General features: G+C 44.7%; 3 protein-coding genes and 1 non-coding gene across 4 annotated transcripts; 1 reads left to right on the top strand and 3 right to left on the bottom strand.

Annotated features, from left to right (window-relative positions):
- Positions 1-691: 691 nt before the first annotated feature.
- On the bottom strand, positions 692-1400 carry LOC123167352 (putative ATP synthase protein YMF19). Its single transcript, XM_044585197.1, has one exon. It carries the CDS (start codon positions 1203-1205, stop codon positions 735-737), a length of 471 nt encoding a protein of 156 aa, XP_044441132.1. The 5' UTR covers positions 1206-1400; the 3' UTR covers positions 692-734.
- Positions 1401-2519: 1119 nt separating this feature from the next.
- On the bottom strand, positions 2520-3006 carry LOC123167353 (ribosomal protein S12, mitochondrial). Its single transcript, XM_044585199.1, has one exon. The coding sequence runs from the start codon at positions 2907-2909 to the stop codon at positions 2532-2534; it is 378 nt and encodes a 125-aa protein (XP_044441134.1). The 5' UTR covers positions 2910-3006; the 3' UTR covers positions 2520-2531.
- Positions 2948-5188, bottom strand: LOC123167354 (NADH-ubiquinone oxidoreductase chain 3-like). Its single transcript, XM_044585200.1, has one exon. The coding sequence runs from the start codon at positions 3308-3310 to the stop codon at positions 2954-2956; it is 357 nt and encodes a 118-aa protein (XP_044441135.1). The 5' UTR covers positions 3311-5188; the 3' UTR covers positions 2948-2953.
- A 9120-nt stretch (positions 5189-14308) lies between these two features.
- Positions 14309-14382, top strand: TRNAM-CAU (transfer RNA methionine (anticodon CAU)). The gene has a single exon. It is a non-coding gene; the product is annotated as a tRNA-Met (tRNA).
- Positions 14383-16285: the final 1903 nt, after the last annotated feature.

The raw sequence follows: 16285 nt of genomic DNA, 5'->3' as shown, positions 1-16285 counted from the left end.
AGCATCCTGACCAGTCTAGTTTATTGTGATATGATCCTGAGGGACTCTTCAAATACATGTAGGGAGTCACACAGGTCTCCGACATATCAAATTGTATCTGGATTTGAGTCAGAGCATTTCCTCTGATTCCTAGCTCAGAAATCTTTGCTTTATTTACTAAAGATTGGAGCACACAAGCGCACACGCAGTAATCTGATTGAGAAAATGGATAGTTGCTGCCATCGATATTAAAGAGTCTGTCTAGTGCCAAAAAGGTCCTTCCAAGGCCTGAGCTATCAAATTCATGTGATACACACTTTGCTCTCTGCGGATCACACTCAGCTTACTACAACTGAGGGTAGGATTGGTTGCACAACGCATGCTATCCATTTGTTATTGGTGATAGGAAGATGGCTCAATCATTGAACTAGCATTGAACAACCTACTTCAGAAAAAACTTAGAGTTAACCATCTAGTGCGAAAGTGCTAGTTTCCCCCTCCCAGAGGTGAGAAGGGAGATATGAGCGTGGCGGTATCTTTTGATAGAAGCCCACATGCCCACTCTTCTATCCCACCTAACCACTTCGGGTATCAGTGGCCTCGTGATCTCCATGAACAGAGATCACTACACAAAAACAACTATATGAAAAACTTGCTTGCTTCTTCGAATCTCGAAATAACAGAACATATAGAAAGTGTTTCTGTGATGAGACCATTCTCTTCGGGGAACCTATAGAAAGATTATCAGACGGCTTTCATGATATTATGCTTCCTTGCCCGTGTGGAACATGTGTGAGCATTATGTTTTTCCAACAAGTGATCCGACTGGAAGAAGTGTTATATGAGGACTTCGAGATCAAATAGAGAATCTGTCTCTCCATTCCTCGTGAGCCACTTATTTCTCCGAAATCAGAGATCAGAGTGATTTTCCCCCTTTTTCCCAAATAGTCGACGGTCTTACACCATTGGGATACTTCGGATAAACTTGAGTACATATATGAGAGACCGGTGCTAAAACCTTTTCTCGAGATATCTTCCAGATTCTTAGGGTCCTTGCTCCGGATCTCGCCCCCCCGGTGCGAAAGCAGTTGGTTCCGTAGTTTGAGAATTCTACTAATTCCAAGTATTCCATTATTATTATTAAATAAGAGAATATAAAAAGTAAAGAGGAGAAGACATAACCAGAAGAATTGTGAGAAATAAGTTAATTTATCAAGTTGAGGCATTTCGATTTGGATTTCAAATAAGAAAGAAAAAAAGGATTTTGTGAAATTTAGGAGTCGTTCGAAAGCATCAAGAGGGAAGAACTCAGATAGAAAGGCAGGCGAAGTTGGCGGCCAACCTAATTCCCCTCCCAGTTGTACCCTTGTGCATCCCCTTCGTAAACGATTTCCACTGGATCTGGAGATTCCCCGGGTCCCCCCGAATCGTCATCTTCGGACCCCGAATCATCATCCCACCTTTTACGCTTCCTCGAAGAAGACGGGCCTGCCTCGTTCGCCCCATCATTTGCTTTTGTGCTTTCAGGGGATCCCGTGGAATGAGCCTCCTGCTCTTCCGCAGGCGCATCGGGGTCGGGAGAATCTGGTTCACCGAGCTCGGCGCGGCGAAACCGCTTCGCCAGATTGGTGGCTATTGCGACGAATTCGCTTGCGTCCCCGGCTTCCGTATAATCTGAGAAGATTTGTTGAAGAGTATCTCCTCCCTCACTATTCCACAATATATGATTTTCAGTGAACGATCGCGCAGATTCACCCTCCTCTAAAGGAAGAGGAGTGCCTACTTCGTGAAATATTCTTTCAACCTTGGAAGTCAACTCCGCAATAATGTCTTCGGGATGGGCGGCGTGCGCCATTTCCTGCTGGAGGTCTGGTAGTCCGCCAACGGGAGGTTGGTCTATGGGAAAGTCACCCTCGTTAGGAGCATTGGTCATGACGATAACATTGAGATCCGCGACATTCTCATTCCCAAGATGAAAGGCTATTCCTTGAACTCCGAATAAGACAACAAATGCCATTATTAGTACAGGCAACGCAAGACCAAACGATGGTATAGCAATGAACAAAAGAATGACACTTGGAAATATGGTCCGAATAATTTCGATAGTAGTTCCATGAACAATCCTTTGTGGGATTGGATTAGTTTGCTCGTTGAAATGCCATAAAGCGCGAACCAACATCCGTGATACGAAAACCAAAATAAGAATGAGGAAGAAAAAGATATCGTGATGTAAAATGATCATGGGGACACATTGTTTTTAGGACCACAATTTCCTGCACTGTGCCTGTAGTGATTTCAGAATTCGGCAACTTAGCCTACTAAAAGATCAGTTACAAGAGCACAATGCTTTTTGTGGCTTCCTGCTCGGCAGAGAAGCCACGCTGCCGGGGCGGCCCTGTCACCCGGAGAAGATTTCTTTTCTTTGCTGATTCCTCTCAATGAAATTTGCGAAGAATAGCGGAGAGAAATGGTAACGTAATAAGGGAAAGGGAGCTAGCAGCTTCCATATCGCCCCCAAAAAAGAACCAAAAAGTTCCAGAGGCATCTTCCATTCATTTCGATTTAGGTCTTTCTGCACCATATTTAGATCTTCCCTTTCTACGATCCGGAATTCCCAGCAAATCCTTGACTCCTCGAATACGATGGGATTTCACACCTGGCGAATCTTTCACTCTACCTCCTCTGACTAAGACTATAGAATGTTCCTGCGAATTATGACCTTCGCCTGGAATGTGAGCAAATATATCATGTCGATTGCTCAACCGTACTTTTGCTATCTTACGTAGAGCTGAATTAGGTTTTTTCGGTGTTCTCGTCGAAACACGCAGGCATACTCCTTGCTTCTGGGGACATTGATCCGAAGCTCGAGTACGGTCCGTGCGCCGTTTTTCTTCTCTACCATGACGAATCAATTGATTTTTTGTAGGCATCCCTCTTTCCTATGTCCTTCCCCCCTTTGCCCTTTCAAAAGTGGTTACTCCCGATCCGAAGCACCCCTTTTCCATTCATAGAGAGATCCAATCGTCAAAATCAATAAAAAGGCCATCATGGACCAAGATCCAAACAGATCAATCTTGTTAGGAGGTACTGCCCAAGGAAAAGAAAAGGTGACTTCCGGATCAGGGATAATAAATAAAATAGGAACCGGATAAAATCGTATATCGAAACGACTTCTGGCATCACCGGAGGGATCGGAACCACATTCGTAGGCCGACAATTTTTCTGGATAGGTCGAACTATTGGAAGCAAATGGAAAAGGAACACCGAGTGGAATCAAAGAAACTAGCGGACTGATCACTAAATAGATACAAATAGGTGCAAATTCCGACATCACCAAAGCCCACTTCGTTCTCTCGCTCTCCTCGCGGCGCTCCTTGCTCGCGGAGCGGCATACCGAAAAAAAGACGCTCAGATGTGGATTCGAACCACTGAAGGATTTCAAGGGCAATGCCCCTTGCTCTTCCCACTGAAACAAGAAAAAAAGGATTTGCAGTCCAGCAAGAAAACGGATGCGCTAACGCGCAACGGCTTTCGCGCTAGTTGCTCAATCCGTTGCTTGTTTTGCTCTAACCAGCTGAGCTACCAGAACCACTTGCCTAAAGTCTCTTTTCTTCATCTATGAGCATCCTACCTGCAGTGGAGGAGCTTGCTCAAGAACCGAGAGCCGGCCAGGGACTGGACGGCCCTCGTTCGGGAAGGTCTTCTTCGCTATAGACGCCACCAAGAACAAGAAAGGGGCGCTCCGCTCCTAGTCACTAAGCAGCTATTCTGTCCGACGGCGGACTCCATCAATCTGAGGTTCTTTCTCTCACGTAATTTCGCCCGCCCGTTCTACTTCCGTGCCGGAGGAAATGGGATTCGAACCCATGATACAATCTTCTTGTATGTCGATTTAGCAAACCAATGCCTTAAGCCACTCAGCCATACCTCCAAGTTGTTGATCGGAATTGGATGTGCCGGGTTGGTTGCCCGAAGATCCACTGCGTAAGCCGTAGCGCGCGTACTCTTCTTTACTGAGCGAGAAAGACTCTATCCAGATCTATGGATCTCCCCAGCGTCCAAGCGAGACCCCATCCAAACCAAATCCGCCACTCGTTGGGCGAGGCCTTGCTTTCTATGAACACCTCACCACTGAATGAGAAACTTAGCCTCCGACCCGACCAAGAGAGAAGACAGGGTCAAGCCGACGCCGCCCTTCCTCACCTGCCTGAATGGAATGAATATCTCCTTCGTCTAGTCGAGAAGGGAAAAAGCCCGGCGGGGAACAGGACCGTGACTCTTCTAAACCATTACATGACGGAGAAGTCCATTCTCGTCATGATCGATCCACGTCCTACCATAGTGCCCGGAGAACCTGCTTCTAGAAGATTCTATAGTGATCCACTGGAATCGGCCTCGGGTGACGCCTCCCTAGTCGTCGAAAGATTTCATCCCTCGCTCGGTCGTTAAGGTGGGGTGAAAACTGCAATTAATGCTCTATCTCCGTCATAGAATATGGGATACTCACTTTCAATGGCCTCGCATCCCCAGAGCCTCAGACTGGCCTGCCCTTCCAATCGGGGTTATAACGGGTCCGGTATCAGCAACACCAGCCAATCGTGTTGGTACGGTGGGTTCCCCATACCCACTATTCGGAAAAAAAGCTTGCCATAGCAGCTCAAACCTCCGATCGGGAAATGGGAGTTCTAACCGGTCCTAACCCCAATTCCAAACAAATTGATTGGACCGAGGTTCGTGCAGGGAGAGAATAGAAACTAATAACGATGGAGCAAGAAAACGGATGCGCTAACGCGCAACGGCTTTCGCGCTAGTTGCTCAATCCGTTGCTTGTTTGGTTCGAGGTTGAGCTCACCCGCCGCCCTACGTCAGTAGTCTTCCTAACTTCTATTCCCTTTTTTTTGCTCTAAGGTAAGGTCCTTCAAGAACAGCATTGCGGTCGCAACGGGGCTCTGGGTGAATATTGTCCGCCCGTATGAGCCGGGCTGTGAATATTTATAGGTCGGGGTCTTTACTGAAAAACCACAATACTACACTACAACAATTTGAAGAAATCCGCAAGTGACTCTAATTTGAATTCACTAGTCGTGTTGAGTTTTTTTTTATTTCAATATAAAAAATCTGCCAATCCCGATATTCCCACATTTCATTCTGGTCCAGTGTCCATTCCTGAATGAAAGAAATGAGCTTTGCCCCTTCACTCACTTCTGAATGACTCCTTTAGCACTCTCTTTTTTATATCAAAAAATAGAAACAGTTTACCTTTACCATACCTTCCAAGCAAGAGTGTTTTATTGCAAGATTAAGTTATTACTGAACAAAGAGAAATTCTCATTATAAAGGATGAGAGAAATTCGGAAGCACTTTTTTCTTATTCTAGCAGACGGAATTGAATTGGTCTAATTTAGGACTTTCCAATCGATTTTTATCTTACCTAATTCTATCTACGCCCAGGGGGTAGGTACGTCGCAAGCTCTGGGCAGCTATCTTATTCCAAAGAATCTCGCTCCCTAAAAGGTTGCCGATACCATACCTCTATTGAACCCTACTGGATCCAATTGTTTAAGTGTTTAGTCGAGAGGAACCACATTGACACCATGCTTGTGCTAAGCCACAGCTCCATCAAACTAATCTGGATTTCTTCTTGTTTACGAATAATGGGGCATCTGCCTAACCCTATCAAACCTCTCTGCAACTACTTCTCTCTGTTCTCAGCAGCCCGAAGGATTTTTCTAGTCTCAAAGTCCTATTAGAACTCCCGCGCTTGCTCCTTTGGAGCCAAATGGATCCGAATTTCGGTAAGATAATACAAGAATCGTATTTGGTTGGGTTCTAACTCTGCTGTTCAGTCTGGCGCGGGTGTGATACCGGTGAAGAAGCGAGTAGTTGACAGTCAGGGAAGTAGATTCCTTTAAGGAGAGAAATTCATTGGTTTAGCCGTTAGGCGGAGCTTCTTTACACGCCGGTAGCGGAACAGCCCAGGCAGCTTAACGTGCTCTTGGCACAAAGGTAATAGAATGGGAGTCTGACGACACCCGGTACTCGGGATCTCCTGCTTGAAGAAGCAAGGAATTTCAATTACTCAGCCGTTGAATAAAATAAACTAGATACCCATGTTTCCAATATTTACTTCTCTTTACTTGCAGGACCTGGCCTAAGCATAAAGTAGATTTGCTGCACAAGCTCAAGTGGAGGAGGAAGCAGGGGTGGCGAACAAAATGTTGGTATGGAAGATCTCTTGCTCCCCCCCTGAAGGGTTCTTAGATTACCAAGTAAGGGAGGGAGGTAGGTACCATGGTTTCCTTCTTTTATTGAATACCAGTAACGCGAGTAAACATTTAAGTGAGAAGTTAGGTAAGCGTTGCCAATGGCCAAAGCCTTTACTCTTTACTTCTTGACTATAGTAATAGTCAATAATGTCACTAGATTTCGGCATAAATACTAGCCAGGTACCATTTCCCAAACTTGATTTCCTTTTTATGCACCTGTTTATGCACCTGGGTCATTGTTCACGAACTAAGACGGCTTAGCCGCCTTTCTTTGGGCCGTATGAAGGAAGTACTTCAACGAATGGGTAGGTTGCCAACCCAACATTATAGGCGGGAAGTTCTCCTTTCTCCAAGTATGCTCATTAGACCGATAGGTGAGTAGCTAGTATAGTAGTAGCCAATACTCAAAACCGATAGTAGAAGGGTCGGTGGATGGCCCTTGCGAAAGTGGCCACGCCGCATCCCTTCAGTAGCCAATCCTTTTTCTCAACGATGCAGTTCGCTTGGAACATGGCACAAGGTGTGACGTTCCGAGCGGTGGAGGACAACCTGTTTGTTGTTCCAGTTTTCTGCCTTGGCGACTGGCAGAAGCTCATGGAAGAAGGGCCGTGGCTGTTCCGCAACCATGGCGTGTAAAGAAGCCTTACGACGGGATGGCTAACCCGCGATCTGTGGTTCTGAACCAGATTCACGTCTGGTCGCAGATTCATAAGATCCCGGAACTGTTCCGCCTGGAAAACCTGGTGCGGGATCTGGCTAATAAGAAGCAACAATAGAGAATCTCGCCTAGCTCGAGGCTGCGCCTCAGTGCCCTCTGTAAGTACTTTCTAGTAAAAAGAACTACCTTTCAAAGCACATACCATTATGGCTAGCTAAAACGAAAGAATGAGAGTACAAGGTATGGGTCTACGCTTCCAGCTTGCTCTAGAAAAACGGAAATTGGATCTCTCTCTGGTGGGAGCCTGGCAGCGGGGAAAACGGCACCTGCAGGGGTCCAGGTCTCCATGATGAACAACCACGACTTTGATCTTAACGAGCTGCCGCCTGAGCATGAGCAGCTCGTTCAGGAGCAGCCACTGTTGAAAATAGCGAGCCTCTAGAGGATGACGCTGATACATCATTTGATTTGTTTCGGGATGCAGAAGAACAGCCTGATGAGTACAATTATGATTATGATGACTATGTTGATGAATCCATGTGGGGAGATGAGGACTGGACAGAACAAGAACATGAGAAAGCGGAAGATTACGTGAGCATCTATGCTCACATCTTGTCCACCCCAGTAAGTGAACCTTTTGTATCCTTTTGCTTATATTTTGCTGTTCGTTCTGTAAATGACCTTGAGTTGTTTTTCACATTCTTTCTACAGGTAATTGCAGATATTGACAAAGATGGTGTACATGAAATGGTGATTGCACTTTGACTCAAAAGCACTATTCGATAAGACGCAGTAGAACTGTGCACCCGTTTTTGTTTGAGTTTGAGGCGACCTATACTAAACTATAATAGCAAGGAGAGACAGCAGCTGATACCAGATCATACTACAGTACAGCTAGTGCGTGCTAAAACCCTCCTTGTGTACTAGGCTTATGAATAAACTAAACTGTTGAGACGTCTCTAGTGTAGGTGACAGGGAAGCCATGCTCGTTAGAAGAGAAAACAGATGGTTTGAGCAAGCATGGGTTCAAGCTCTAGTGGATGGGTTTGATAGCTGAACGCAAGGATAATTCATCTACGTAGCTAGTTGGTTATGGTGGCGGAGAAGCCCCTCTTTAGCTAGATTGGGCTCCTTTACTACTTTATTTAACCCGGGGTTATGCCTAAAACCGGTATCTTATGCGTGTTCGACTAGTTCCATTTCTGATTCTCCTTCTTCGCTGGGGTCTACATACGAAAGAATGGAACACTCGACAGCTTCGATACTCAAATAACCAGCTCATTATGCTTAGGTTGGGTTAGGAAAACGAAGCTTTCCAAGGGACTAGTTCTTTCGCGCATCTGTTTCTCCATCCGTTCTCTTCACATAAGAAGCCAGCCGCCTACTCCTACTATTGGGTCGGTTGGTCGGTCAAGTGAACCACGCCCAGCAGGTGGGTATGCCGATAAGATTCCTTTGTTCGACGTACGTCCATATGAAGCGAGCGCTTCAAAACGAGGCTATTATGCTGAAACTAGGGCTCCCTCTGGACGGGTAGAGCGAGAGGGATAGCAAGGACTTGAAAAGGGAAGGAAGGGTCTTAGAACTACTGAAACAGTAGTAGAACTCTTCCAAAATCCAAATAGGAGAGTGAAAAACAAAAAGAAGACCATTGGGCTGGGGAAGACTCCCTCAATCACTCTGCTGGGCGATGCTTCTTACTCTACCTTTCAATTCCTTTGCCTTTCTTCTTCTGATCGATCCAATGGTTCGGACTAGGACGCGTAAACCCCGAAGGGAGATTGACCCTACCTAAGTATTTTCTTAGATAGAAGTGGTTGGTCAAGTGTGAGTCACGCCGGGGCGGGTAGACCCACTTTTAATAGCAACGCCCAGATCAATGGAAAATGGAAGTTTCTAGAATTGCTGCTCTGTTCTGTTCAAGAAGTCTTTCTCCAGGGTTCGGTTCAGAAGGCGGGATGGAAGAGAGAGAATGGGCTCATCGTGCGACAAGGTCGATCGATCACTCAAACTGTTCGGTATCTCTACAATTGAGTGAGCTGTGTTGCGAAGGAAAATGATGAAATTGCTTACTTTTCACAGGCGTGAATTCTATCTTCGATTAGATAGTTTCCATGCTTTTGATAAAAAGATGGGTTGGTATCTGAATGAAAGTCGGTAAGCAATCAATCTAGTGCTGTCCTCGGCAGACCAGGAAATGTAATAAACTTTGGAGCCTCATCATTGGAAAGATTGACAACTTAACGGTCTGAAAAACTATTCAAAGAGTGACTTTTAAGCCCCACTGGTTCGCTTTATTTTCAACGGACATTTCCTCCCTCGTCAGCAGCTTCATTACCTGCTAAGTCTGGAAGGGTAGTAAAATCACTCACAACAATCAATCTTTTCTTATGATACTGATACGATGCAAACGGTGACACCCCCGGATAATGTGTCTGTGCATTTGTGTCTGTCTTCCCTTAGATGTGAGGAATCGAATCTCTATTGAAATCTGGAATCACAAGGTATCCTTTCTTTAAAAACACATGAACGGGCGCCCTGAATGAATAAGAAATCGCTGCTATAACAGAGAGTTGCCCCAGATCATACAATGTGGTTCTCTACTTTCGGCTGGCTGGCAGATCAGCGTATTTATACGAAAGAGTAGACAAAGGTTCTGACAGGGGTAACTACTACCAAGAAGCGAACTCAGAGAGATGAAGAGAGAGAAGTTAGCCGCAACCGATCATCGGAGGAAGCAGGCTTACAAGAAACTGATGGGACGATCGGAAGAAGAGAGTGATAACAGGTTTCTAGTTGACAACCTTCCGCATTTCTTATTGGGATAGATTTCATACATTCCTATTTCCTTTACCCTCCCATGAGGAAAAGCTGGTGTGATTAAGGTTATCTAAAGAAAAGCTCATAGTGTTATGCCTTGTAGCTTATTCCACTCTCTATAGTAGTTCCCTTCGATTCAACGCAGTGAAGACAGTTTCAATCGGGTCGATGGACCCTTGGTTGTTTTTGTGATAAGTCGCTATTATCAAATAAATAGTCATTTCTTGCTCGATTCGAGAGGTGATTTCATTCCACAGTGACAATTCATGTTGAACGCGTCCTCCGGCATTTACGATTCTTCCTACAGAGGGCACTACTGGCAAAGAATAACCTTTCCACCCGGCGAGAAAAAGAGACAGAGGTTTGCACTTGGTCCTCTTGGTTAGGATGTAGAGGGGATCTATCAACAATCCCGTCGTCTTCTTCCAGCTTTTTCCTCTGAATTTGATATACTTCAAAAACGAATCACTCTTTTCAGTATGAATGGCTCACTCTCCCATTCTTTCCGGCTAGGGCAGCAGCTAGACCCATATCTTTTGATGGCGAGCATCGATCGAGATCCTTCGGTGAAAGCTAGAACCAACTCTGCGAGGAAAGCGGAAGCAAACAGTTATGATGTGGTTGATAGTGTTTTTAGGGATAACCTAAGTCGGCGTTACCCGACATAGTCAACGGGGTACCTTCATTCTTTAACAATTCCGGACATAGGAACAATGAGCTGTCTCCACGGCTTCTCTTCCAAACCAATATCGCAATGGATCTATCTTCAGCTTATTCTCTCAATCAATGAATGCGGGTCATCGTGGAGAATCAGGGGAAGTGTAGACTATAAGTAGCCAATTTGCAATTCATTTCCTTGGCAATGACGAGTGATGGTATCTCGAAGCCATTCATCTTATCTCTGCAGCAGGAGATTCTTCACCGGACAAAAGATAAGGAAAAGACAAAGAAATCCCATGGGTAGTTTTTGGAAAAACCTATTCTGTAGGAGAGAGAGGCCTACCTATGAAAACTAGTATGTATCTTTTTCTTGGTTTAAGCAGTGCAGGAAATTGTCGGTCCTAAAAACAATGTGTCCCCATGATCATTTTACATCACGATATCTTTTTCTTCTGGTTATGCGTTTTCCTCTTCACTTTTATTTTTATTTATTTGAAGGAATCGTCCGGGCAGAAACGGGGAAGAATCTCTTCTGTCGTAGAGGCCTCGTCGAGTGCTTCCGCTACGCCAGGAGATGATGATCCACGAAAAAACAAAGTGGGACGTCAAGACGCCGATGGAAAAGATGGGTTTCGGTCGGAGCCATCCGCAAGCCGCACCCCGCCCAACCCAGAAGTACCCTCCATTTCGTTGTTGAAAAAGCAAATAAAGAATGTTCTGAGATCCTGTCGAAATCGTAAGCTGCCCGAAACCAAATTGGAAGAAATTTACAGGGATCTTAACCTGGAAAATGCGAGCTAGGAAAAACGGGTAAAAAAAAACCAGGTCCTCGAGGGCATTTCAAGGCGACGCCTTTATTTTTTAAATAACATGAAGGATAAACCCCATATCGACTTAATTGTGAAAGTCCACGATTGGGATCGCGCACGAAATAGAAATTTACTTGTGTAGGTTTCTCATAGCAAATAGAGAAACCGAGGCCCCTACTTACCTACCGGGTAGGTGGGGGGGGAAGAAGAGTGGGAACGAGGGCTTCTTTCACTTGTTTGTTTTCCTACAACGGTATCTCCGAACTCAACGGCTCCCACGATTCGGAGCGATAGCGAATTCATACGAGGACTACGAAGCGAATAATTGCATTCCTTCCAGGAGGTCGAGCGCACGCTTTCCTCGGTTTCGAATCAAGGGACAAAGATAGATCCTCGGTAACGGCAAAGGGGATAGCCTTGCTTTTGAACATTCATGTGCATATATTTTCATTAGATGTGCAATCGAAATCAGTAGGAGAGAAACTTTCATCCCTATATTTCCACTGAAATGGAATTAGCGATACCTTTGCTTTTAGTTTGAATTCATGAATCCTGTTTCTAGTGGCGAGTAACTACTACGAAAGGTACGGAAAACGGGAAAGGCAAAGCACAGGAAAGAAGAATATATTCAATAATGTCATCCTTGTTTCGGTACCGGATTCAACTTGTCGAGGCTTCTGCTCGTAACGTCACTCACTGGATCAAATCAAAGGGCTCGGTTTCTGCTCCTCGGCAAAGGCAAAGTCAATTCAATAGGAATCCGAATCCTAAAAGGCAAGACCCAAACCACCGGTCGATCAACAGTTCTTCTTTCACTTCCATCTCTTGATACCTGTTTTCTTGCTTTTCTTACCACTGCTGTAGTGAACCGCATCTCTAAGCACCGGGAGTCGTGAACCGCGCACAAGGTCCTTCTTAAACTAGAAATAAGTGAAATAATTGTTCTGGGTCACCTTGGCTTTTGTGTTCAGTAGTTAGTAGGGGAAGTTGCCCGGCTTGGTATCTCTCTTCCCTGTAGAAAACCAATCACAAGTCCCTCCTTATTTTCACTCCAAAAAGCTGGAAAAAAGAGCAAATCTCGGATAGCCTAACTTGTTTTTTTGCCCTGGAAAAGGCAGCTACTATCCCTGCTGGATTTCCAGAAAACGGAATGTACCTAGGGAACCCTATTGATCAGATCAGAGACTGAACCTAGTGATCTTTCTCCTGCTGGCAAGCATCGATACCTGTCTCCTAATGAATTGATCTTCTCTTGGGCTCTGATTCACACAATCGGAAAGCCCTTGCGATGTGGGTCACCCTTTTCCTCTATACATCTGTTCCGCAAAGGGGGCTTGCTATTCTCTGCAATTGAAGGTTGGGCCTACATATCTCTTATTTGTGTGGATCAACCATCCAACCTTTCTTCTTTCTTTCCATAAAAGCGTAGGTAGAATGCGTATAGTAATGGTAGAGCTGATGTATGGCTAAGCAGGGCTGATGGAGCTCTTGGAAAGAAGTCAGTATCCAGCTTATCCCTAGTCTAGCACTCTGCTGTGAAGTCAGAAACCCATTAACAAGCAAGGCTGTAGTGAACCTCTTCCTTAAGGGATTGTGGAATGCACACATCCCGGAATACAGTTGGGTGATCCATTAAGCTAAGCAAGAGCTATGAACAACCTAGTGACGCGGTGGCAAGCATCGATACGAGGAAGGTGATAGATCAGATACGATTTCCTTCATAGGATACTCTTTTTCCTTCGGATTGTGGAATGATAGGAAGGGCCTAATAGTAGTGATTTAGTGCGATGTGAGGTGCCCCGCGCGTGAGACTTTCTGAGGTTAAGAAAATAATAACAGGGCGGCTTTCTTAGACTCGGCTCTATAGCACTCTTTGAGTAAGTTCGTTAACGAGGTAGCAGTTCTACACGAATGAAAACAGACCTATCTTCTCTTTCTTGGGCGGGGCACCAAATTCATGTATCTTTACCAATTAACCAATTTCTTGACGCTGGGGTGGATCCTAAAGAGATACCACTTCCTCATGAATTTATCTTGAATCGGGACCTTTTGGCTCAACTTTATCCTAGTTTTGCCGAAGGAGCAACCCCTTTTTTCACTTTAAATTGGTCCAAATACGCAGAATTTCTGACTTTTCGCGGAGGACTAGATCCAGTAACCGGTGGTCTCTGGCTGACCGATATTGCGCACCATCATTTAGCTATTGCTATTCTTTTCCTAATCGCAGGTCATATGTATAGGACCAATTGGGGTATTGGCCATGGACTTAAAGATATTTTGGAGGCTCACAAGGGCCCATTTACAGGACAAGGCCATAAGGGTCTTTATGAAATCTTAACAACGTCATGGCATGCTCAATTATCTCTTAACCTAGCTATGCTAGGCTCTACAACCATTGTTGTAGCTCATCATATGTATTCTATGCCTCCCTATCCATACCTAGCTACTGACTATGGTACACAACTTTCCTTGTTCACACACCACATGTGGATTGGCGGATTTCTAATAGTCGGTGCTGCTGCACATGCAGCAATTTTTATGGTAAGAGACTATGATCCAACTACTCGATACAACGATCTATTAGATCGCGTCCTTAGACACCGCGATGCAATCATATCCCACCTTAACTGGGTATGTATATTTCTAGGTTTTCACAGTTTTGGCTTGTACATTCATAATGATACCATGAGTGCTTTAGGCCGTCCACAAGATATGTTTTCGGATACTGCCATACAATTACAACCTATCTTTGCTCAATGGGTACAAAATATCCATGCTACTGCGCCTGGCGTAACAGCTCCTGGTGCAACAACAAGTACTAGCTTAACGTGGGGAGGCGGCGAGTTAGTAGCAGTAGGTGGCAAAGTGGCTTTGTTACCTATTCCATTAGGAACCGCAGATTTTTGAGTCCATCACATTCATGCATTTACCATACATGTGACTGTATTAATACTTTTGAAAGGTGTTTTATTTGCTCGGAGTTCCCGTTTGATACCCGATAAAGCAAATCTAGGTTTTCGCTTTCCTTGCGATGGGCCTGGCCGAGGGGGAACATGTCAAGTATCCGCCTGGCATCGAACTCTATTTTCTGTATGTTAATGAAAGGTTTAGACTAAAGCGGGGTAGAGGAATTGGTCAACTCATCAGGCTCATGACCTGAAGACTGCAGGTTCGAATCCTGTCCCCGCCTAATCACGTGTACGATTCAATGAAATAGCTATTTGGAGTCCACTGATGATTTGCTAATTGTTTTATGATCCTTGACTAGCTATATAGACCCTAGGAACTTGCATGTGCTATTACTGCTGTATAAAGGAAAGGTGGCTCACGTTACCACTCTCCCCTATTCCTATAGGAAGGAAGAGTCCATCAAATGCAAGTCGCTACCAGTTTCCTATTTTGGATGAATACCATCGCACCATTTGACCTCGAAGTAACGAGTACTCAAGGAATCCTCTTGAATTCCAGTCATGATGATCAGGTACCCGGAGTACATCACCCTCATCAGGAAGAAAAGAGAGAGAAGTGGAGTAAAATGGATTCAAATGCCGCATTGCAAGTGAACAAAAGAAACCAGTGGAAATAGAAAGAGAATGAACAAGTGTATCAATTCATGAGTTAAGGAATACTATTGGGAAGATTGGGTGACTAATATCCTGAGAAAACGATCTCTTGCTTCCCTTGAAACATGCTGAGAGGACCATTTCGATTATTGAGAAGTTCAGTTCATGGGTCATGACGACAGATCATATCGTGTACCAGTGCACTGTTCTTTATAGATCTATGTTCAGTGAACAAGAATGTAGTGAGGGGTGCTACTTTAGTGTTATTCCTAGACTGATGAAGTGAAGACTTTAGGCCTCGCTAATAGTGGACCAACTGAGAATGTTTGTTTCTCTTTTCTGTAGATATCTCAATATTCCTTGAAAGCCTTATGAATGGTGGCGAGGATGTGGAAGAGCTAGTCATATAGTCCTTTAAGCTTGATTCCTTTTATCGGTTAGCAAGGAGTTTGAAGCTTGAGTACTTTGAAGAGCATTTAAGAACAGCTCATAAGCAATTCCAAGTGGCAGAGATGACTCGAGGGACCTCGTCAGATAAGCATATCCTATGGTAAATGTGGTACCTGGTCCAGTCAACTTGGAAGTAGAAACTGACCACTAGTGGGTGTCAATTAAAAAGTCACTCTGTGGCTAACGCTTCTACTGCTATCGGCAGGGCTTAGTCTCTCGTGGTTCATTTCCACCGGAGAGCATCTGTTTGAATAATTAGCGTATATAGTTGATCACTCTAATGTAACGGATTCGATTCGCAAATTTCTCGTGATTGACCGAAGGAAAGGTTAGCGACTGCTCTCCCTACGGAATCTCCAGTAGAGCCATTGCATAGCTGGCAGACATGATGGGCTCAGGGTTTTGACTGCTGTTCATTCCGATCTTAGGTCTCGCTCAGCGAATTCAGAAGGGTTGGGTCCTTTGTCAATGACTTACTTTCCTAGTAGTAGAGATGCAAGAATAACTACTTTCTTCTGCTAGGCGTTTCTTTGTTGCCAGCTGAGAAATAATACTCGTTTTTATCGGATGAGGGGGAGTGTCTTTGTTTGTTCAACGTGCAGATCCGGGAGGAAGGGGCAGGACTTGTTGTTCGGGCAGTCTAGTTTTGTTTTTGTTTGGTGCCAGTGTCCCAGTGAAGGAAGTAGGGCTTGCTGTTCCAACAACCGCTCTCTTCTCTCTCCGCTCCCTGATGTCTTCTCTTTGTCTTCGGTATTTTTATTTTTGAGGATTCAGATTCACTCATAACTATAAGAAGAGTGTGGGATGGAGGAATGGATTACGGAAGGAGATAGATTCTATATAAAATGGATTAAGGTGGGTTTCGGAGATTATACTTAGTTCGTGGACATATTAGATACTACCTAATTTTCCTGATCTTCCGCCTAATAAAATAACGCAAAATAAAAAAAAGTAGTACCATGAGCAGCTTAGACAAGAATGGATTTGGGAATGACAAATAATAGTCGGCGAGAGCCGGAGGAATTGTTAAGTGAATGGGAGATAGATCGAGTGGGGCCTTGCAATAGCAGTAGATGCTAC

Source organism: Triticum aestivum, chromosome 7D, assembly GCF_018294505.1.
Source record: "Triticum aestivum cultivar Chinese Spring chromosome 7D, IWGSC CS RefSeq v2.1, whole genome shotgun sequence".
Classification (NCBI taxonomy): Eukaryota; Viridiplantae; Streptophyta; class Magnoliopsida; order Poales; family Poaceae; genus Triticum; species Triticum aestivum.
This window is presented reverse-complemented; position numbering and strand designations above follow the sequence as displayed.

Bases quoted from the DNA above. Each gene is read 5' to 3' on its own strand.
- LOC123167354 (XM_044585200.1), bottom strand. From the start codon at position 3,310: ATGTCGGAATTTGCACCTATTTGTATCTATTTAGTGATCAGTCCGCTA.
- LOC123167352 (XM_044585197.1), bottom strand. From the start codon at position 1,205: ATGCCTCAACTTGATAAATTAACTTATTTCTCACAATTCTTCTGGTTA.
- LOC123167353 (XM_044585199.1), bottom strand. From the start codon at position 2,909: ATGCCTACAAAAAATCAATTGATTCGTCATGGTAGAGAAGAAAAACGG.